We start from the raw sequence: 22261 nt of genomic DNA, 5'->3' as shown, positions 1-22261 counted from the left end.
AACCCATTGTTTCATGTTCTCTGTGTGTATATATAAATCTCCCCACTGTATTTTCCGCCAAATGCATCGGATGAAGTGAGCTGTAGCAAATAAATAAATTTGTTAGTCTCTAAGGTGCCACAAGTACTCCTTTTCTTATAGTTGCTGAGGTTACCTAAACACACAAGGTAGACGTGTTTTGCACAAGCTGTTGCCTGTTTAGTTAAAAATCAGGCCAACACTCCCTTGCCTCCCATAACATATTGGAGATTTTGACCTAATTTGGAGGCTGCTTTTTGTGTATGTGTTGAGTTACACACAGACATCCCCGCTCTGGAATAATGGCTCGCTACATCGACTTCAAAGGCAATTACTGGTGGGTTAATTTTGCAGCTTTGAAAGATTTTGAGGGAGGAATATTTGGTGTTGGGCTTAGCTGGCCAGGCCATAAAAGCGCATTGAAGCTGATGGAAATGGAGCCTGGCAGAGGGCTATCTCCTTTGTCTGTGTCATGCTGAGCAGATGCCACCCAGGAGGTCTGCATTCGTTTTCTAATCCATTGATTTAATTGTCCCTCTGGATAAATGGTTGGATAATGCTTGCTTCATACAGAGTCTAAAGAAGTTAGCACAGCTGGGGAAAGTGCTTTCCATGTAAGCAGTGCAGACTGACAGTTTTCCATGTGCTGTGTCCTTGGCTGTCTGGGAAGGCCATGTGATGTGTACTCCAGCATATAGTTTGGTTCCTGTGAGAATGCTCACCAGAGATTTAACGAACAACACCTGGATCATTCAGCAATATTGTGTTTTGGCTTCATACAGGACACAAACAGTGCTGGCACCTGGCTTTTCCTGCCCTTTCTCCAGTCAGAGAGTCAGTCAGGAGAAGGGGTGGAATGCAGAACAGGGGATGGGGCATGACCTCAGCTGTCTGCTGAAGGTGTATATACAACTGGCAGAGGCTTTGCTAGTAACCTTAGGTAACCCATGTTAGACTGACATCCCTGCCAGGCCCTGTCTGGCTAATGTGACTGCAGAGCATGCATCAGGATGGTATTTTCACCTAATGCCATAGCAATATATTAACTTAGAGAGTGAGAAGGGTTGGGTTAGAGACATAATTCAATGTAACAAAAATATCTCCAGACATGACACTGCCTCCCTGGTTTCCTATGAATCACCAGAACAGAACAAGACTTTAGGAGTTTAGCACAGCAGACCACACTCCACCTCTGGCAGAGTCCTCTCCTGTGTGGTTAGAAGCTGAAGAGAAGCATTCCATGAGTTTTTTCTTGTGTCTCAGAGGAGATTATCCCACCAAAGCTCACTCTGTTTCATTCTCTGCTCTTACCTTTTCTACTGCTGTGTAGCGACTAGCCAGCTGCTTCCGTAAATCCGCGATGTGATGGTCATATTTCTTCATGTCTTTCTTAAAGTTCTCTCTGAAGTTGAGCAGTGGTTTCTCCACATCACTCTGGAGCTGGGAATGACAACAGAAAGAGGCATTGGGAAGTGATAACAGCCAGGCACTGATCAGGAGCATAAAATGGCTGGATGCAGTTAGCTGTTTCTCCTGGAAGACTTGTTCACAGTGGACGAGAATGCGATGCTCATACTTAGCCAGAGATGCAATTTTAGCCGCATGATGGCAGAATGGGCTAGGGATCTTTCCCTTCCCAAAGAAAGCCTGGAGCAAAGCTGCCTCCACCCCAGCCCATCAGTTAAGGGTGCGTAGGAGGAATTTCTCAAAGGTCACAAGAGTCTTAGGCTCTTGCTATCCTCTCTCATCAGAAAGCCTGAAACCTTTAATCTCCTATAGAGATACTTGTAACAGCGACTGTCACAGTGTCTCGTACACAGGTAACGAATTTCCCCAGCCCATGCCCTGTGGGGACACTGCTGTTATCCCCATTTTCTGATGGGGACTGAGGCCCAGAGAGAGTGAGTGACTTACCCCAGTTGACCCAGGGAGCCAGTGGCAGGACCAGGAATTAAGGCACAGGAGGTTTGGGTTTAACCACAAGACTGTCCCCGCCCCAGCTCGAAGGTGGCAGGAAGCCGCCTCTCCCAGGCACAGCGCAGGCATCACAGTCACACCCTGAATTCTCCACTGAGCTGGGGACCACACAGGCCATTAGTGCATCCCCCACTGCAGGTGGCCTCGGACGACAGTGAGTGGGAGGGAAGGAGGGAGAGAGGGAGTGGGACTATGGCTCTGCCTCCTTCCCTTTGCATTGGGAAATCGCATGCTGTCAACAGACTTGGACAGAGGTGGCTGTGTGCTCCACTTAGCAAATGGCCTGCAGTGTTTTTCAGCCCTCTCATCAGGTGTGCAAGAGCCGGAGGTGTCTTCCCCCCCCCCCCATATAACCCCTGCACATGAGCAGGCCACACACCGGCCTGTGAGTTTGAATCCTGCTGCTACCACCAAGGCTATCGGTTCCCTTTGCCTTTTGGTGTCTGTGTCCCACTCTATAGGACAGGGTGATAATAATAATACTCCCCCATCTGACTCTTATGTTCTGTTCCCAGCTTTGGCAACAGAATGGGGTCTAACGGGTTAGAACAGGTTTGCAGAGAGCATAGGCAAACACACAGATTTCCTTAGTGCTCTCAGATTTTGCCATTTGGACTACCTGTGTATGTTCATATTTTCCTTATTAATATCCCCCAAAGGTTAGACCACTACCAAACTCCTGAAGAATGCTCTGTGTGAACAGAGGAGCTTGCAGATTACCTTGGAGGAAAATTTGAGATGAACCTCTGCCTCATCTGCCAGACTTTTCTTCAGCTGGGCCCAGCCCTCTCCTAGGGTGCTGAAAAACACAATGCGTCACTGGTCACTGCCCTGATCCGAGTCTTGTACCCATGCATAGCCCCCACCAGAATTCATGAGACAACCTTTCATTTGTGCAGTGTAGATTGTTATCAACCCTTCATTGTATCATACTCATCATACTGACGTGTGCACCATCCAGCTACTACAGCTTAATCAGACTGTTGTCCCCTCAGCATTAAGACAGTAGTACCAGTTCACCCCCTCACATCTCAGACACAAATACCTGGACAGCCCCCTCCCAATAGAATTCCCTCACATTAGTTAATGGAAAATGTATAGTCATTAAAACCTTCTATCATCCACAATGTTTAGAATCCCTGAGCCTGCAGAGCTCTGAAACCCTATGTACAAAAGTGGTTTAGCTACGTGTCTGCTTCATAGCCCTCAGTTCTGTCTTAAAGACACCTGCTGCTGAAAACATTGTCATATCTCCAGGCAAATCACTGAAGTGCACACAGTGTCCCACTCTCCACAGTGAAAATGATGGAAATGAAAGAGGCTATGGAAAGGGACCTCCAATTACAGGCAGTCAAGAGAGCAACAGTAGCAGAGTGCCCAGAAGGCAAAAAGCTAAGTAATGGTAGGAGCAGATTAATATTTTCAAATTAACGATGAACTGAGTGTGCAAGATGGAATCATATTTTGAGGCCAGAGAGCTGTTGTCACTGCCTCATTAAATAGAATACTGTGCAAGAAATTAATGCCTCACACCCGGGCATTGACAGCTGTCTGAGATGGACTCAAGAGTGTGTTTACCAGCCTGGAATGAATACACAACTCTGCTCCTTGAAAGAAGGGTGTCATAACCACCAGCTGAAAGAGACTGTTACCACATGAACTGCCCGCCCCACCATGGGAAAGGTGAGAGTGGACTTACATATTCAATGAAAAGCAGTACTTGATTACAAGGGATACTACTTAAACTTTTGGGAGGTCAGTGCCCTGCCTGATACAAGAAGCAAGTCAGTGACTGGCACTTTGGCATTCTGGATGCTGCATTCACTAACAGACCCCAATTTGCCTCAGCAGATTTCAGGGAATTTGCAGGCAAATGAGAGTTTGACAACCACCCCTCCTCCCCAGCATAACCACAGAGAATTAGTAATGTGGAATCAGCTGTGCAAATAGCTAAGACTTTTACCCAAGGTTGTTTCTTCTGGTTAGCATTTCTCCTTAGCATTTTTGGCACACAGGAATACCCCATCACAGGGGTGCCAAACAGTGCATCACAGCCACTGATGGGACAAAGGACCGAAACCTTGCTACCAATGAGGGGAGACATGCTAAAGCCAGACGGATGGAGATATGGCTGAGAAGAGATGGCCAACAATAAGAGAAAGCAGGCATTAGAGTATGACAGGTCAGCCAAGGACCTACCGTGAGGAACCAGCCATTAGACAGACACTAGAAGGACTGGACTAAAGGCCTTGTGAGGGATGCAATGGCACCCAAGTTATATGAGATGTCTGTGCAAGAGGGACAAGTGGCAGAAGGAACAGGAGACACTTATGAGCCAACAGACAACACCCAGAGAGAGCCTGCAGAGATATTGAGATCATCACAGAATGGAGAGACAGAAAACCACCTGCCAAGGAGACTCCACAAAGAAACAGTTTGCTAGACTTGGTGAGTGGACCCAGGAAACAGAAATAGATCACTCCTGGAGTGGTCGCCTGTTGAGGAGCTCAAACTAGATCAAAGATTGCGTAACCAGCTGGGTCTGGACAATACCCAAACTCAGTTATGGTTTAGCAACCTCCGGCCAAAGGGACACAGAATGGGAGTCAATTGTTGGTTCGTAATGTTTATATTAAATGTTTGTAAAATAAAAAAGAAGATGTATCATGAACTGGACTCATAGGGCCATTGTTCCCTGTGGGAGCCGTTATTGAGGGGACATCAGAAAAACAGGCAATGTGAAGGACTTAGGCTGGAAGCCACCTGGACAGAGCAGTGCACAGGGTTAAATAAAGTTTTCCTTGGTCAGCTTAACCTGAATCCAGCGCCTCTCATTGTGAATGAACACTTGTATTCTTTTAACTTTTCTGTTTGTTTTTCTCTTTGATTTTGTAAAAAAATGAACTTTTGGCCATGGCTAGTGGGCTCAAGAGAACAGCTGTGTTATTCACTATATCTTAATGTAGTGGGTTAGCAGCGACCACTCCCCCTCTGGGTCAATGGAAGGCCACTCCGCCTCATTACATTGTGGGCATTGCTCACAGTTGGGGAATTAGCTGAATCACACTTGCCCTATAGCTCTGGTCGACAGTTTGGGCAGAGTGATAGGCAGTTAGGGTCTCTAGCCCACAATCAGGGCAGTGAAGGGTCTGTGGCTCGGGCCTATACTCCGGGCCGAGCAGCAAACAAACAGTTATAAGCCGAGCCCTTAGTCAGGGTGGGGAGATCCAGAGTCTTGTTCTCAGGCCTATACTCAGGACTGAGTGGCAAACAAATAGCTCAGACCCTTAGTCAGGGTGGGGCAACAAGTCCTCCAGGCTCAGGCTGGGGTAGAGCACCCATCCACAGACTAGGGGTCTTGGGAAGGAGTTAGAGCACCCCAAACACAGACTAGGGGAGCTCAGGCAGGAGCAACGCCTAGTGTCCTCACTCAGCGGACTGTAGGCGGATGCAGGCCCTCTGGCTTACAGAGGGGGAGTACTGCCACTCCAGGGTGGGGTGGCAGTGGGGACGCCCATCTCCACTGCATCCCAGCCCAGCGCCCTAACAGTGGCAGAGCGGGTCCACCACTGGGTCAGCAGGGATCTGCTGCAACACTTGTTGCTGACCTTGTCGCAGGCCAGCTCTTAACCAGACAGTTGTCTAGTTCCCCTGGGCTACTTCCTATCTCCCCCAGGACTGAACCTGGGTCCATAAGGGTTCCTCTGGGTCATTCAGGTAGAAGGCCAGTGGCAGTCCCAGAAACATCAACCAGTCCTCAGCCCCACAGGGCTTGCAGCAGTCTCCCAGCTCAGGAGTAGGCAGGAGGCATCTGGCCCCTTCAACAGCTGCAGCCCAACTGAGCTCCCAGACCTGCCTTTTATACTTCCTGTCCTGCCCCCTGACTTCCAGTGGGAGGGGTGAGCAGAGCTTGGCTCCACCCACCAGGGCTCTGTGAGTGGTCCCTCCCCCTCTGGGTCAGTGGGAGGCCACTTCGCCTCACTACACTTGGTCTCCTGCTTGCTAGAATTGCAACCAGTTTTCTACCATATTTCATCTATGGACTTCTTTAAGTTCTTTCATATGACTGGTTCTGTCTCTGGGAGGTTTCGGAGTGCCACAGGATTAATGAACTATGCTGGATCCCTCTGAAGACTTGTGAGGGTTTGAGAACTTTATTTATTACTCCTAATATCCAGTATGCCGCACGCTGTGCTGGGAAGCTCCACCAGAATCTGGAAGCCAATCGTGGATCTGAGGAACTTGCTGAGTCATTCATACTCTTATCAAACCTCGGCCAGACCTCAGCAGTCCACAATATATGGACCAAGCATATTTCTGAAAGTATTCATTCCCCAGGAGTAATTTCCCCAACAATCAGGGCTTGCTACATGATGCATTAGTCTGTAATGAGGGGTGCAAATTCTAGAGTGCACTAGTGTGTCGTGCACTAACTGGCCTGTGTGGACCCTGCTGGTGCACACTAAAAGTTCCCTGTTTGAAATGGGACTTCTTAACATAAACTAGGGAACTTTTTGTCTGTGCCAGCAGGGTCCACACAGGTCAGTTAGTGGGAGATATGCTAGTGTGCACTAGAATTTACACCCCTCTAGTGTACTTTGTAGATGATCCCTCATTATTTCTAGGCCTCACATTTCTCAGATATCATGGGAACAAAAAACAAGTAATGACAAGAACTTGCCAAATGGGACAAATATCTAATTTTTCAACTTTCTGTATCTTGGAATAGAATAGGCCAATTCACCCAGGGTTTGGAAAAAACTATGCCCTGTCTCCCAGCTGACATGTGCCAAGCTGCACTCTGAATGGACATTTTCTGAGAATTTTGTTGAGACTAAAGTGCTGAAAGCCCCTTATTAGAAATGCAGTGACAACCTTAACTACAGAGAGGCCAAGAGGTCTCAGTTTCCCTATATGTAAAATGGGGATAAAGATCCTCATCCTCCTTTGTAAACTGTTTTAAGATTGACAGATGAACAGTGCTTAAATGTGCTATAGAGAGACACAGCAGCTCCTCTTTACTTAACACTGAATTTGATCTTTTATTTTAAGCACAAATTCAATCTATGGATTTGGTTTTGTTTCTGTATGAAGATAAGTGTACCCTCCCCACATTTACAACACCTAATCTGTGAGTGAAGGCTGAATTTCTGAAGGATTTCAAGTAAATCTAGTATTCAAAAAATGAGTAAAAATAAACTAAAAATGTTTCCTTTATGGAATGCCTCTAGCTGCTCCAAGTCTGCCTGTAAGGATCCAGATTTCTGACCCGCATAGCAATACAAGTGGTACAGAAGTTTGATAGATCATGAATTCTGTCTCAGTACAAAGACATTTTTGCATCCATAAGTGAGACATGGACTTCATGCTGGAGGTGGCAAGCCCTATTCACTGAAGAACATCCAGTTTGCTGCAGCCGTTTGAACTCTGTGTGCAAGCTAGGTAGATGAACTCATCAATGCTCTTCACAGAATCCAACCCCACCTGCACAGAACCTTAGATTTCCCCCAGAAACACACACCACACACTGAGTCTGCACACAGATGGCAGTGCTGAATAGGAGCAGCTGCTGCTCAGCTCGTAGTCGAGGTGTGGTGTTTATACAGTGAAGGGGATTGATGTGTGGTGGGTAAAGGTGTTTCTTTCACTGGAAGTAGAAGGAAGCTCTATGTGAAGCTGTGGCATCTCTCACCGCCAGTAGAAAGGTGCTGGGTGATGTTAGGACACAGATAAGAGATGTCCCATAACTTGGCTTTCTTTTGTTTGAAGTGTTTGCCTTGGGGGCTGTCACGCTTACCTAACTTTAAACTAGGGCTGTAAAGCAATTCAAAAAATCAATCACAATTAGTCACACAATTAAAAAAAATCATCGTGATTAATCGCATGATTTATCGCACTGTTAAACAATAATAGAATACCATTTATTTAAACAGTTTTGGATATTTTCTACATTTTCAAATATACTGATTTCACTTACAACACAGAGTACAAAGTGTACAGTACTCACTTTATATTTATTTTTTATTACAAATATTTGCACTGTAAAAAAAGAAAAGTACTCTAATAGTATTTTTCAATTCACCTAATACAAATACTGTAGTGGAAATGCTTTATCATGAAAGTTAAACTTACATATATAGAATTATGTACAAAAAACTGCATTCAAAAATAAAACAATGTAAAACTTTAGAGCCTACAAGTCCTACTTCTTGTTCAGCCAATCGCTCAGACAAACAAGTTTGTTTACATTTGCAGGAGATAACGCTGCCCGCTTCTCGTTTACAATATCACCTGAAAGTGAGAACAGGTGTTCTCATGGTGCTGTTGTAGCTGGCATTGCAAGATATTTGTGTGTCAGATGTGCTAAAGATTCATATGTCCCTTCATGCTACAACCCCTATTCCAGGGGACATGCGTCCATCCGGATAACGAGTTTTGCTTGATAACCATCCAAAGCAGTGCAGATGGACATGTGTTCATTCTCATCAGGTGAGTCAGATGCCACCAGCAGAAGGCTGATTTTCGTTTTTGGTGGTTCGGATTCTGTAGTTTCCGCATCTGACTTGCTCTTTTAAGACTTCTGAAAGCATGCTCCACACCTCTCAGGTTTTGGAAGGCACTTCAGATTCTTAAACCTTGGATCAAGTGCTGTAACTATCTTTAGAAATCTCACATTGGTACCTTCTTTGCGTTTTGTCAAATCTGCTGTGAAAGTGTTCTTAAAATGAACATGTGCTGGGTCATCATCCATGACTGTTATAACATGAAATATATGGCAGAATGCGGGAAAAACAGAGTAGGAGACATACAATTCTCCCCACCAAGGAGTTCAGTCACAAATTTAATTAACGCATTAGTTTTTTAACGAACGTCATCAGCATGGAAGCATGTCCTCTGGAGTGGTGGCCGAAGCATGAAGGGGCATACAAATGTTTAACATATCTGGCACATAAATACTTTGCAATGCCAGCTACAAAAGTGCCATGTGAATGCCAGTTCTCCCTTTCAGGTGACATTATAAATAAGAAGCGGACAGCATCATCACTCGTCAATGTAAACAAACTTGTTTGTCTTAGCGATTGGCTGAACAAGAAGTAGGACTGATTGGACTTTTAGGCTCCAAAGTTTTAAATTGTTTTGTTTTTGAGTGCAGTTATGTAACAAAAAATCTACATTTGTAAGTTGCACTTTCATGATAAAGAGATTGCACTACAGTACTTGTATGAGGTGAATTGAAAAATACTATTTCTTCTGCTTGCCATTTTTACAGTGCAAACAGTTGTAATAAAAAACAACAACGTAAAGTGAGTGCTGTCTACTTTTTATACTGTGTTATAATTGAAATCAATATATTTGAAAATGTAGAAAAGCATCAAAAAACATTTAATAAATTTCAATTGGTATTCTACTTTTTAACAGTGCGATTAATCGCGATTCATTTTTTTAATTGCAATTCATTTTTTTGAGTTAATCGTGTGAGTTAACTGCGATTAATCAACAGCCCTACTTTAAACCCTTTTAAATGGTTTTTGTTTATTAAATGAATTATGTTATAAGGATTTTTAATATAGACCATTAATCATGAAACCAACTCCTAGCACCCCTCTATTCTAGCTTCCAAAAGATTCTCCCAGTCTTCTCTTGAACACATCTAGTGACGGGGCCTCCATATCAGTGATTTCTGTCAATGGCAATAGAGCCAGGATCATAGGCTGAATTACCCTTTGCTCTATGGAAGGCCTCAAGAGAAGACCATGTGCGTAAGTTAGGGGAAATGCCTTTTGTGCAAAAGCTCCTTACCCTTCTTCTTGAGCAGCCAATGAGTTCTGAGACAGTTTGGACAAGTTCTTGGCATATTCTTCCTCAATCTTTATCCTACAGAAAACAGACAGCAGTGAAAATATATTAAATATGGAAGAAATCACTACACGGCAAAGTAAATCATCAGATTTTCCAGTGGGGCCTTAGTCATGAATGTTTCTTTTTATCGCCTATTATAATCAACCTGTGGAACTCACTGATGAAAGATATAGTTGACCCATAAGAATGGCCATACTGGGGCAAACCAATGATTCAGCTAGCCCAGTATCCTATGGTCTGACAGTGGAAAGTGCCAGATGCTTCTGAGGCAATTCTGAGTGATCCATCCCCTGTTGTCCAGTCCCATCTTCTCACAGTTGGAGGTCTAGGGACACCGAGAGTATGGGATTGTATCCCAGACCATCCTGGCTCATAGCCATTGATGGAACTATGCTCCATGAACTTATCTAATTCTTTTCTGAACCCAATTATACTTTGGGCATTAAAAATATCCCGTGGCAGAGAGTTCCAAAGGTTGACTGTGTATTTTGTAAAGAAGTACTTCGTTTCAAACCTGCTGCCTCTTAATTTCATAAGGTTCTTGTATTAGGGAGGGGCTAAATAACACTTTTCTATTCATATTCTCCATATCATTCATGATTTTATAGACCTCTAACATACCCCCCCTTAGTCTAAAATGAACAGTCCCAGTCTTTTTAATCTCTCCTCATATGGAAGTTTTTCCATACCCCTAATAATTTTTGTTGCCTTTCGCCATACCTTTTCCAATTCTAATACATCTTTTTTGAGGTAGGGCAACCAGAACTACGTGTCATATTCAAGGTGTGGGGTACTATGAATTTACATAGTGGTATTAGAAGAACATAAGAATCGCCATACTGGGTCAGACCAATGGTCCATCTAGCCCAGTAGCCTGTCTTCTGACAGTGGCCAATGCCAGATGCTTCAGAGGAAATGAACTGAACAGGGCAATTACTGAGTGATCCCATTCCCTGTTGTCCAGTCCCAGCTTCTCTCAGTCAAAGGTTTAGGGACACCCAGAGCATGGGAGCATTATAAAAACTTCTGTTTTATCATCTATCACTTTTCAAATGGTTCCTAACATTCTGTTCGCTTTTTTTGACTGCAATTGCACATTAAGTGGATGTTTTCAGAGAACTATCCACAAAGACTCCAATTCTTTCTTGAGTGGTAACATATTTTTTCCCAGTGTGCATTACTTTGCACTTACCAGCATTTAATTTCATCTGCCATTTTGTGGCCCAGCCACCCAGTTTAATAAGAGCACTTTTTATCTATTCACATTCAGCTTGGACTTAAATTTCTTGAGTAATTTTGTATTGTCTGTAAATTTTGCCACCTAGCTGTTCACCCCCTTTTCCAGATCATTTATGAGTATGTTCAAAAGCATTCATCCCATTACACATCCTTAGTGGATCCTGCTATTTACCTCTCTCCATTGTGAAAACTGACCATTTATTTCTACCTGTTGATTCCTATCTTTTAACCAGTTACTGATCCATGAGAGGACCTTTCCTCTTATCCCATGACTACTTACTTTGCTTAAGAGCCTTTGTTTAAGAGCCTTTGTCAAAGGTTTTCTAAAAGTCCAAGTACACTATATCAACTGGAGCACCATTGTCCATGTACTTGTTGACCTCCTCAAAGAATTCAAATAGATTGGTGAAGCATAATTTCCCTTGGCAACGACCATGTTTATTCTTCACCAACATATCCTGTTTATCTGTGTGTCTGATAGTTCTGTTTCAACCAATTTGCCTGGTACTGAAGTTAGGCTTACTGTCCTATAATTGCCAGGATCGCCTCTGAAGCCCTTTTTAAAAATTGACATTACCATTAGCTACTCTCCAGACATATGGTATAGAGGCTGATTTAAGTAATAGTTTATATATCACAGTTAGTAGGTCTGCAACTTCACATTTGAGTTCCTTCACAACTCTTGGATGAATACCAACTGGTACAGATGGCTCATTACTGTTTATCAATTTGTTCCAAAATCCACTTGACTGACACCTCAATCTGGGACAATGTCTCAGATTTGTCACCTAAAAAGAATGGCCCAGGTGTGGGAATCTCCCCCACATCCTCTGAAGTGAAGACTGATGCAAAGAATTAATTTAGCTTCTTGCAATGACCTTATCTTCTTTGAATGCTCCTTTAGCACCTAAATTGTCTTATATTTCAAGCATGGAATTTCTATCCATAGAGATTCTATGGTACAGTTTGATTCATTCAAGATTTTCACTTTATTTGACTCTATGCTTTCTTTCACACGTAGTTCCACTCCCCCACCAGTACACCTATTCTGTCATTCTTATATGTTTCGTACCCTGGTATTACTGCATCCCATTGATTATCCTCATTCCACCAAGTTAAGTGACTCACAAACCTTAAAGACATGGGAAGTCTAAAGCTAATAGGTGCACTGAAGGAGAACATTTTTTAGAGAAGATTGGAGAGTTTGGATGGATAGTGATGTGTATGTGTTTCATAAAATATGCACAACTTCCAGAGTTCAGACTATGTGTTCGATTCATGCAAATAAAGTGATTACAAGAAATATTAAACTCAACAGAAAGCTTCCAATTACCTCTCTCGAACAAACTCTGCCATTTCTTTTTGCATTTGTTTCCCCTTGAGTTGCTTTTGGAGCAGAATTTCAAACCCTGATACTGTGTTGTTCCCTTGTGGATCCTTCTTATCAGCCTGGAAGAGAAATGGTAGCTAGTACGTGTACAACACAAGACATGCCAAGGCTCCTAGAATCCTAACTACAGTAATTCTGCCAAAAGAGGGCATTCCAGGGGTGGGAACAGCTGCTTTTCTTTGCAGAAGCCTCCTCCTGGGATCTAAGCTGCTGAGCAAAACATTAAAAACACTTTGAAATGCATCCTGGAAGACCATTAAATGATTTCCTCCCCTCTGCTCACCATCTAATCCACCAGTGCCTGATAGAATGTACCCAGTGTGATAGCCCTTTCAGTGTGTAAAAGACCACCTCATTTCATGGGCTGCTAATAATGCCATTCATTCAGTCTTTCAATCATGGTTTGTTTTGTTACTTGGACCAGTTCATCCCTAGGATAATTCCATTGACTTTGGAGCCCCCCTCTCTGTTTCTTTTTCATCTTTTCTCTTTCCCTCTTCCCTACACTTTTGAATAATGTCTAACTCCACCCCCCATCTCTCTGACACATAGGCATAGGGGATATTTTCAGAATTGCTATGCTTTTTGCCTCACTGTGCTGCATGCTGTACTCACATATATAGTAAAGACTGCAGTAATCAAAAAGCAAGATGAGCTGGGCTTGGATGAGAGTTTTGGCCATGACAGCAGGCTGGATCCTGGAGAAGCTGTGCAGAAAGAAGTGGCAAGTGACGTGGCTGATGTGTAGGTCAACAGAGAGGGCTGAGGCAGAGATAGAGGCAAGGTTGCTAGTCTGAATGACAGGGAAGGTAGTGGTGCTGTCCATCATGACAGAGAAAAGGGGAAGACAAAAGGATTTGCGTGTGTGTGTTGGCGGGATGGGAAATCAGGAGTTCCATTTTGGCCAGGTCTAGAGCAGAGAGGTAGCTCTGTGAGCCATCAGCATGAAGAGAGGACGTGGGCTGAATGCTAGCCTTGGATGCTGGAGATGTGAGTTCCCATCTGCTCTGCCACAGACTCCGTGCATGACTTTAGGCAAGACCCCTAGGGCCATATTCTTAAAGGTGTTCAGGTGTCTAAAGATGTGAAGAGGAGCCTTGTGGAATTGTCAAAAGCACCAGGGTGCCTAACTCCTATCGATGTAAACATCTTTGGAGAAAGCTTTAGAAATCTGGCCCTACCTCCCTTAGGCCCCTTTGAAAAGTCCAACCTTAGGGTATGTCTACACTACAGATGCTACAGTGGCACAGCTATGGCACTGCAGCTATGCCACTGTACGCCATAATGTAGACGCTTGCTACAGCGACAGAAAGGGTTTTTCCATCGCTGTAGTAAATCCATACCATTGAAAGGCAGTAGCTAGGTTGATGGAAGAATTCTTGTATTGACCTAGCAATGTCTACACTAGGGCTTAGGTAAGTTAAACTACGTTTCTTAGGGTGTGAATTTTTCACACACCCGAGGGATGTATCTAGGTTGACCTAAATTTTAGGTGTAAACCAGGCCTTAATGTCTCTGGGCCTCAGTCTCTCTCTGTATAATGGGGATAACAGCACTGCCCTACCTAACAGGAGTATGTGAGAATCAATACATTAAAAATTGTGGGGCACTTAAATACTGTGGTGATGTCGGCCAGATAAATACTGTAGATAGCTAAAGATGATCATCAAAGCAGTGTTTGTGGATGAGATCACCAAGAGAAGAGGAGGGAACCACATTTTGTGTCTTATTCATAGGCTCATAAAATAATGTGTTGTCATGTCAGACCCTTTCCATACTTATACTCCCATCTCACCCAGGTGCATAATACTTGGGAAGAGGTTCTTCTCAAACATCTAAGGTGCTCTGAAAGTGTATTGCTGAAATTGCCTTGCTGTGATAGCAATGTGAGGTAAAGTGCACAAATGTCAGACACTAACCTATAAGCTACATGACTTGCATCTAGCACTTCCGGGAAACAAACCTGGAAGGTAAGTGAAGAAATTCTCAGTTATTTAGAGCTTTCAGTGTCTGTCATTTGGACACCAGTGATAGCTTCTCACTGACCAGGAGAGGCCTCTCTGTCATTCGTCGTGTCAGGGGTATCTTTCTCTGGCTTCTTGCCATTTGAGCTACACCACTGTCAGCCATTGGCAGCCCTGTTACTAAATCTGCTGGGCAATCTCTTTTTGTGGTTCTGTACATGGTTCTGAGCATGGGTGTCCTCAGCCAATGGCCGCTCTCTGGTGGGCATCACCTCGGGCTCTGATATGCCATATGCCACTTTGAAGCTCTGAATAATGGTCAATAAGGACACTCTTTATCGGAGCACGTCAAATAATGGAATTTCCATCCCACAGGAAATGCTGTGATCTTTGAAATTTTGTTTTGCCCCAAGTGGGGACCCAAAGTCGAAGTCTCTGAATTTTTCATTAAATGAAATATTCTGAAACATATCATTTATCATTTCAGCTATTCTGTTCCATCATAAAAGTAAAACGATAAAATCAAATAAAACATTTAGATAATTTCCAATTGAAAATTTGGATGAAATTGATTCGCAACCTGAAAACATTTTGATTTGGTTGAGCCAGCATTTTCTGACAGAAGCTATCTGACTAGCTGTACATCTCCTGCATTCTGGCATTCATAACCTCAGGCTGGCACCATTTCCCAAGATTGCTGGGGATGGGGGAAGACAGAGACAGGGAGGGTATGGCAAGCTAGACATTTTTTCCATTCTTTGGTTCTTGTCCCCAAGGCTTCAGCTGGAGTGAATTTGTTCTTTGTTGACATGTAGTTATTAGCTGAGCTGCAGCGCACTGCGATTTACATCCAGACGATTCCCAGGTAAAGTTCTGGAGGGGGGGCGCTTCTCAGCATCCCCTGTGCAACAGACGTCAGTATTTTCCACATTCTTCTTCTCTGGCCTTGGGCTTGACATCAGCAGAGTGCTATCTGCCTCATCTCCCATAGTACAGACGAGGAGATGATGGCCCCAGTTCTGCAACTGGTTTGGCAAAGGTACAGTCTGCCAGCATGGAAACAGCTGCAGGATCAGTCCCTATCCTGGTGCTCATCACAATTATTAGCAAGTCTTGATACAACATGAAACTGCTCAAAATGGCTTATCCCCTTTGGCCAGGCTGATGTATCAGCAAAGTTTCAGTTCACTAGAAGGGTTACAGGAGATGCTGACCCATCTCCCCTCACAAGAATTACTGTGCATCTACAAAAACATTCTTTTAGGGGTTTCCTGCTGTTTCTTTACCATTAAGGTAGCTTTTTTCTCTGCCTCCAGTGTGTGTCTTGCCCCCTCCTTTCTGGGGCTCCTTGCTGTTGCTGCTGTGCATCCAGTTTTCTGATTGACTGAGACTCCTCTGACTCCTCTCACTGGAGTTTGGACTTTTCTCAGCCCACCCTACCTGCCCATCCAGCTGGAGCTTTTCCTGCCCTCTCAGACTGTCTCTGTAACCCACACACCTCCTGGGTGTGGTGCTCTGTCCCATCTAGTGGCACTGCGGCCACTTAGAGAGCAATTAATGAGTCTGCTCTACAGCCTTAGCTAACAGCCATACAGCTTTTAGCTCATGAGGTAGAGGCTCATGCACTAAGCTCCAGAGGTCCCAGGTTCAATCCCGCCTGCTGATGACCAGGGTCTGTCGGAGTTACATCAGCACCTTTTTCAGAGTAGCAGCCGTGTTAGTCTGTATTCGCAAAAAGAAAAGGAGTACTTGTGGCACCTTAGAGACTAACAAATTTATTAGAGCATAAGCTTTCGTGAGCTACAGCTCACTTCATCGGATGCATTTGGTGGAAAAAACAGAGGAGAGATTTATATACACACACACAGAGAACATGAAACAATGGGTTTATCATACACACTGTAAGGAGAGTGATCACTTAAGATAAGCCATCACCAACAGCAGGGGGGGGAAGGAGGAAAACCTTTCATGGTGACAAGCAGGTAGGCTAATTCCAGCAGTTAACAAGAATATCAGAGGAACAGTGGGGGGTGGGGTGGGAGGGAGAAATACCATGGGGAAATAGTTTTACTTTGTGTAATGACTCATCCATTCCCAGTCTCTATTCAAGCCTAAGTTAATTGTATCCAGTTTGCAAATTAATTCCAATTCAGCAGTCTCTCGTTGGAGTCTGTTTTTGAAGCTTTTTTGTTGAAGTATAGCCACTCTTAGGTCTGTGATCGAGTGACCAGAGAGATTGAAGTGTTCTCCAACTGGTTTTTGAATGTTATAATTCTTGACGTCTGATTTGTGTCCATTCATTCTTTTACGTAGAGACTGTCCAGTTTGGCCAATGTACATGGCAGAGGGGCATTGCTGGCACATGATGGCATATATCACATTGGTAGATGCGCAGGTGAACGAGCCTCTGATAGTGTGGCTGATGTGATTAGGCCCTATGATGGTATCCCCTGAATAGATATGTGGACAGAGTTGGCAACGGGCTTTGTTGCAAGGATAGGTTCCTGGGTTAGTGGTTCTGTTGTGTGGTGTGTGCTTGCTGGTGAGTATTTGCTTCAGATTGGGGGGCTGTCTGTAAGCAAGGACTGGTCTGTCTCCCAAGATCTGAGAGAGCGATGGCTCGTCCTTCAGGATGGGTTGTAGATCCTTGATGATGCGTTGGAGGGGTTTTAGTTGGGGGCTGAAGGTGATGGCTAGTGGCGTTCTGTTGTTTTCTTTGTTGGGCCTGTCCTGTAGTAGGTGACTTCTGGGTACTCTTCTGGCTCTGTCAATCTGTTTCTTCACCCCACCCCCCACTGTTCCTCTGATATTCTTGTTAACTGCTGGAATTAGCCTACCTGCTTGTCACCATGAAAGGTTTTCCTCCTTCCCCCCCCTGCTGTTGGTGATGGCTTATCTTAAATGCATCTGATGAAGTGAGCTGTAGCTCACGAAAGCTTATGCTCTAATAAATTTGTTAGTCTCTAAGGTGCCACAAGTACTCCTTTTCTTTTGGCTTATCTTAAGTGATCACTCTCCTTACAGTGTGTATGATAAACCCATTGTTTCATGTTCTCTGTGTGTGTGTGTATATAAATCTCTCCTCTGTTTTTTCCACCAAATGCATCCGATGAAGTGAGCTGTAGCTCACGAAAGCTTATGCTCTAATAAATTTGTTAGTCTCTAAGGTGCCACAAGTACTCCTTTTCTATCAGCACCTTAGCTGCTCCCTTTCTCCTCAGTGCAGCCTGCTCTGGTGGTTGGGGTTGAGGCTAACAAACACTCCACTCTCCCTGCAGGAACTGTGGTCCCTCCCTTGAGCCTTTCCCTTGTTTTCTCTTTGTTCTGGAGAGCACCTCTAGCACCATGCTGTGCTGTCTGCTTTATTAAAGGCCCTGCAGAAGTAACGCAGCAGAGTTGGTGCTGCTCCTTGCTGCAGGGTGTCTTTTTCAGCGCCTTGCCATACTGAATTCTGATTTGCTCTCTAACAAACCTAGCAATTTGTTCTGCTCTTCCTGAAACTGAGACGCTGCAGCGTGTGGCATGTGGCTAGCTGCCTACTTACCCAGAAATAATCACAGTAGCTCCATTCAGTGGGTTTCAGCAACTGCTGTTCTTGCATTGTGTCTGGGTGTGGAAAAGTCACGCAGTTTATCTGCAAAAACCAAGCAAAAGGCCTGTCAGACGGGGCAGATAAAAAACAATGAAATGCTTGCGAATTGATAAGAAGCAAGTGAGTGAAAGTTGTGCGCATCCAAAGCAGCAAGTCTAGATGACATGCATCTGACTGCCGGAGAAGTAGCTGTTGAATTTGCTGAATTATAGACAATGATATTTGGAAAGACACAAAGGTAGTGACAGCTTGGATGAAAGCAAATATGGTACCCATTTTCAAAAAAATGAAAGCTGCCAGATTCTGGCAAATGCCATCCTGCGCGAACCTGTATCTCTAATGGAACAAAGATGCAAAGAAAACTGCAAACTTCTAAAGAATAAACAGAACCACAAGCAACAGGCAACAGCACTGAGGGTTTTACAAATTGCACATCACCTCAGACACACGTGGTTACTTTGGTGTTTGACAGAATCACATTTTTTTTGTTATTCCTACTGCACAGGATGCTTTACATGTGCCCAAAGAGCATTCAAATGAAAGCCCCAGTCCTGCCAAATGCTCTACAGGCCACTCTGAAGTCAATGAGGCTTCATGTAGGTGCACACCCAGAGCAGTTTCCAAGACAGCGGCTATTGCACAGCAATTAATAGCAACTAAGAAAGTGCAAGGAAGGCCAAGGGTTAGAGCAATAAAACCTAGCAGGCTTGTCTTTTAGGGCTTGTCTACACTTGAAAATTAATTCCGATTGAGGTGGGGTGTAAATGCAAAATGCAATAACTATAATGGAATAACCCCATGTATGAATACTCTTATTCCCATGTGTAAATACTCTTATTAACAGCACCTTGTTTCTCTTTAGTTTAATCCACTTTGAAAGCAGAGGAAGTGTAACAGGAACAAGGTGCTCTTATTCTGGATTAAGAATGTCCTTACATGGAGTTATTCAGGAATACCTAATCTAGAATCATCGAAGATTAGAGTTGGAAGAGACCTCAGGAGGTCATCTAGTCCAACCCCCTGCTCAAAGCAGAACCAATCCCCAAATAAATCATCCCAGCTAGGGCTTTGTCAAGCCTGACCTTAAAAACTTCTAAGGAAAGAGATTCCACCACCTCCCTAGGTAACGCATTCCAGTGCTTCACCACCCTCCTAGTGAAAAACTTTTTCCTAATATCCAACCTAAACCTCCCCCACTGCAACTTGAGACCATTACTCCTTGTTCTGTCATCTGCTACCACTGAGAACAGCCAAGGTCCATCCTCTTTGGAACCCCCATTCAGGCAGTGGAAGGCTGCTATCAAATCCCCCTTCACGCTTCTTTTCTGCAGACTAAATATGCCCAGTTCCCTCAGCCTCTCCTCATAAATCATGTACCCCAGCCCCCTATTCATTTTCGTTACCCTCCGTTGGACTCTCTCCAATTTTTCCACATCCTTTCCGTAGTGGGAGGCCCAAAACTGGACGCAATACTCCAGATGTGGCCTCACCAGTGCCGAATAGAGGGGCATAATCACATGGAGTACACAGGAGGTGGTGGAACTTATTGCTGTATGGGGAGAAGAGTCTGTGCAGGCACAGCTCTGATCCAGCAGAAGAAACGCTGACATCTCTGCAAAGATTGTGCAGGGCATAGGGAGAAGGGCTACACCAGGGACATGCAGCAGTGCTGGGTGAAAATAAAGGAGCTTCGGCAAGCGTACCAGAAGACAAGGGAGGCAAACAGGCACGCTGGTTCTGCCCCACAGACATGTCACTTTTATGAGGAGTTGCATGCGATTCTCGGGGGTGACCCCATCACTACCCCAAAACGCTCTGTGGATACTTCCCAGGAGCTCTGGGCAACCTCGAGCAACAACGAGGAGGACATTATTGATGAGAAAGAGGAAGAGGAGAATGTGAGGCAGTCAAGTGGAGGATCCACTCTCCCTGACAGCCAAGAACCGTTTTTAACCTTGGAGTCCATCCCTTCACAGGACCAGTTGGCGGCAGAGCGTGATGCCGGGGAAGACACGTCTGATGAGTGCACATTGCTAATCAAACTGTAGGGGTTACATGCTATTATTTTGTATGTTTAATCTGAACAAAAAGTAGGTGTAGTGGATATCAGTGGCCACTCCAGCCATGCAAAGGGCACTCTCTGAAAAAAGACTCTTTATGTGCAGGGGATTGCCCTGGACTCCTTCATGGAGATCTCTAGGAAGCTTTAATGAAGGTACTCCGCAATCCTTTGCAGAATGCTTCTGGGAAGGGCTGCCTTATTTCGTCCACCATGGTAGGACACTTTCCCAGGCCACTCCAGTATTATCTCTGCTGGCATCATTGCAGCACACAGCATTGTAGCATAAGGACCAGGTCTCTACCCAGACACTTGCAGCATTTGCTCTGTTACTCTCAGGAGAGTGATATCGCATGGGGTCACCAAGGAGAAACAGGGGAAGTTTTCAATGCTAGCCCTTAAATCGCAAACAATTCAACAAGTAATCCACCCCGCTGGTGAAATTTGGGTCACACAACGATTCTTTCCCAAACATGCCGTGGTTGTGGTTGGAAGAGATCACCGTGTATTGCAAGCAGCATTGGGGAAAAAAAAAGGGGGGGCAGCTTCCTGTTTGTCTCCCTTCCCCCCCAACCCAGTGCTGCTTTTGTAAAAAACAAACTATTTGGGGGGTTTTACACCGGTGCCTCTCTTCAGGTTGCTAGGGGAAAGGGATCCCAAGGGTGTCTTCACAAAAGCAGCAGCACAAGACCTCTTGCCCATGCATCGTGGCCTTACTCACCATGGCTGGAGCAGCAAACTGACTCTTGCAGTAGCCGGTGGTTGTGATTACATTGTGGCTTGCAGTGAAGTGTATTGAGGGGTGGTTTTTTTAATAAAAAAAAATAACCTTGCACTAGAAACAATCTATGCACTATCAATGCTAGCCTGGTGCTCTGCATTCCTTGCAGCCGAAAACCTGTCTGTTGACGCACACTGGGACAGAGAAGATCCCAGATTAAAAGGCGCAAAAAAGAAGACTCGGGAGAACATGTTTAATGAGTTAATGCATGCCTCCAGAGTGACAAGACAGAGGTCAGAGCATGGAGGATTACACTGTCTGAGAACCTGGACTTGGACAGGGAAGACAGGAGAACAGGGAACAAGAGTGTGCCACGCAGGAAGAGATGCTGCGGATTATGAAGGAGCAATCAGACATGTTGAGGCCTCTGGTTGAGGTTCAAGAAAGGCAGCTGAATGCTGCAGCCTATGCTGAACCTGCTGCCATCATCACCCAGTTCTACATCCACCTCCTGCAAATGTCTTATGAGGCGGGGGAGGGGGAATTCGGTATCCCTTGCACTTAACACCAGGGGAGGGTACAAGGACCAGAAGGCACCCATTCCCAGACCTTTGATAGTTACTGCAGTGCATCTGTAAGCCAGCTGTCCTTGTTTCTCCCACCACAGTGTTATCAGCGCTTTTGCCCCAGGTTATCTTACTTTTCTTTGCTCTGTGTGTGTGTTTGTGTGCATAATAAAACTTAACAGATTGAGGAGAAAAGGCTATTTTTTCATTCAACACCCTGTGGTTGGTGGGGTGGTGTTTACAGGGGAGAAAATGCAATGGAAGGGACAGTTTGGTAAGGAACACAGATAAGTCTCACATTACTCTGGCTCATTGCTGAAACTGGTTTTCAAAGCCTCATAGATATGCAGAGCTCCTTGATGTGCTGTTCTTATTGCCCTGGTGTCTGGCTGCTCAAAACTGGCTAACAGGCAATCTGCTTTAACCCCCCACCCCAGCGGAAACTTTTCTCCTTTTGTTTCACAGATATTGTGGAGCACACAGAAGGCAGCAATAACAATGGGGATATTACTTTCACTGAGGTCTAACGTAGTAAGCAAACAATGCCAGCAACCTTTTTAAAGGTCCAAAGGCACATTCCATCACCATTCTGCATTTGCTCAACCTATGGTTGAACCAGTTCTTACTGTTGTCCAGGCTGCCTGTGTACGGGTTCATGAGCCATGGGAGCAAGGGATAGGCTGGGTCTCCCAGGATCACGATTGGCATTTCAACATCACCAATGGTTATTTTGCAGTCTGGAAAGAAAGTGCTTGCTTGCAGCTTTCTGAACAGACCTGTGTTCCTAACGATGCACGTCATGCACCTTTCCCCGACCATCCCACACTGATGTCGGTGAAACGGCCCCTATGATCCACCAGCGCTTGCAACACCAT

At 44.7% G+C, this 22261-nt stretch overlaps 1 protein-coding gene across 9 annotated transcripts in view; it reads right to left on the bottom strand.

Annotated features, from left to right (window-relative positions):
• GAS7 (growth arrest specific 7) overlaps positions 1–22261 on the bottom strand; it is a 224225-nt gene that overhangs the window by 34998 nt on the left and 166966 nt on the right. For all 9 annotated transcript variants that reach the window (XM_038371401.2, XM_043496449.1, XM_038371403.2 and 6 more), the window contains 5 exons: positions 17993–18082; positions 12428–12543; positions 9796–9870; positions 2716–2794; positions 1330–1458 (listed from right to left, as the gene is read on the bottom strand). In XM_038371401.2, coding sequence (XP_038227329.1) covers positions 1330–1458; positions 2716–2794; positions 9796–9870; positions 12428–12543; positions 17993–18082 — 489 coding nt within the window. The remainder of the gene's footprint in view (positions 1–1329; positions 1459–2715; positions 2795–9795; positions 9871–12427; positions 12544–17992; positions 18083–22261) is intronic.

This window comes from Dermochelys coriacea, chromosome 14, assembly GCF_009764565.3.
Source record: "Dermochelys coriacea isolate rDerCor1 chromosome 14, rDerCor1.pri.v4, whole genome shotgun sequence".
Taxonomy (NCBI): Eukaryota; Metazoa; Chordata; order Testudines; family Dermochelyidae; genus Dermochelys; species Dermochelys coriacea.
The sequence above is the reverse complement of the archived record's forward strand: the minus strand, read 5'-3'. Positions and strand labels throughout refer to the sequence as shown.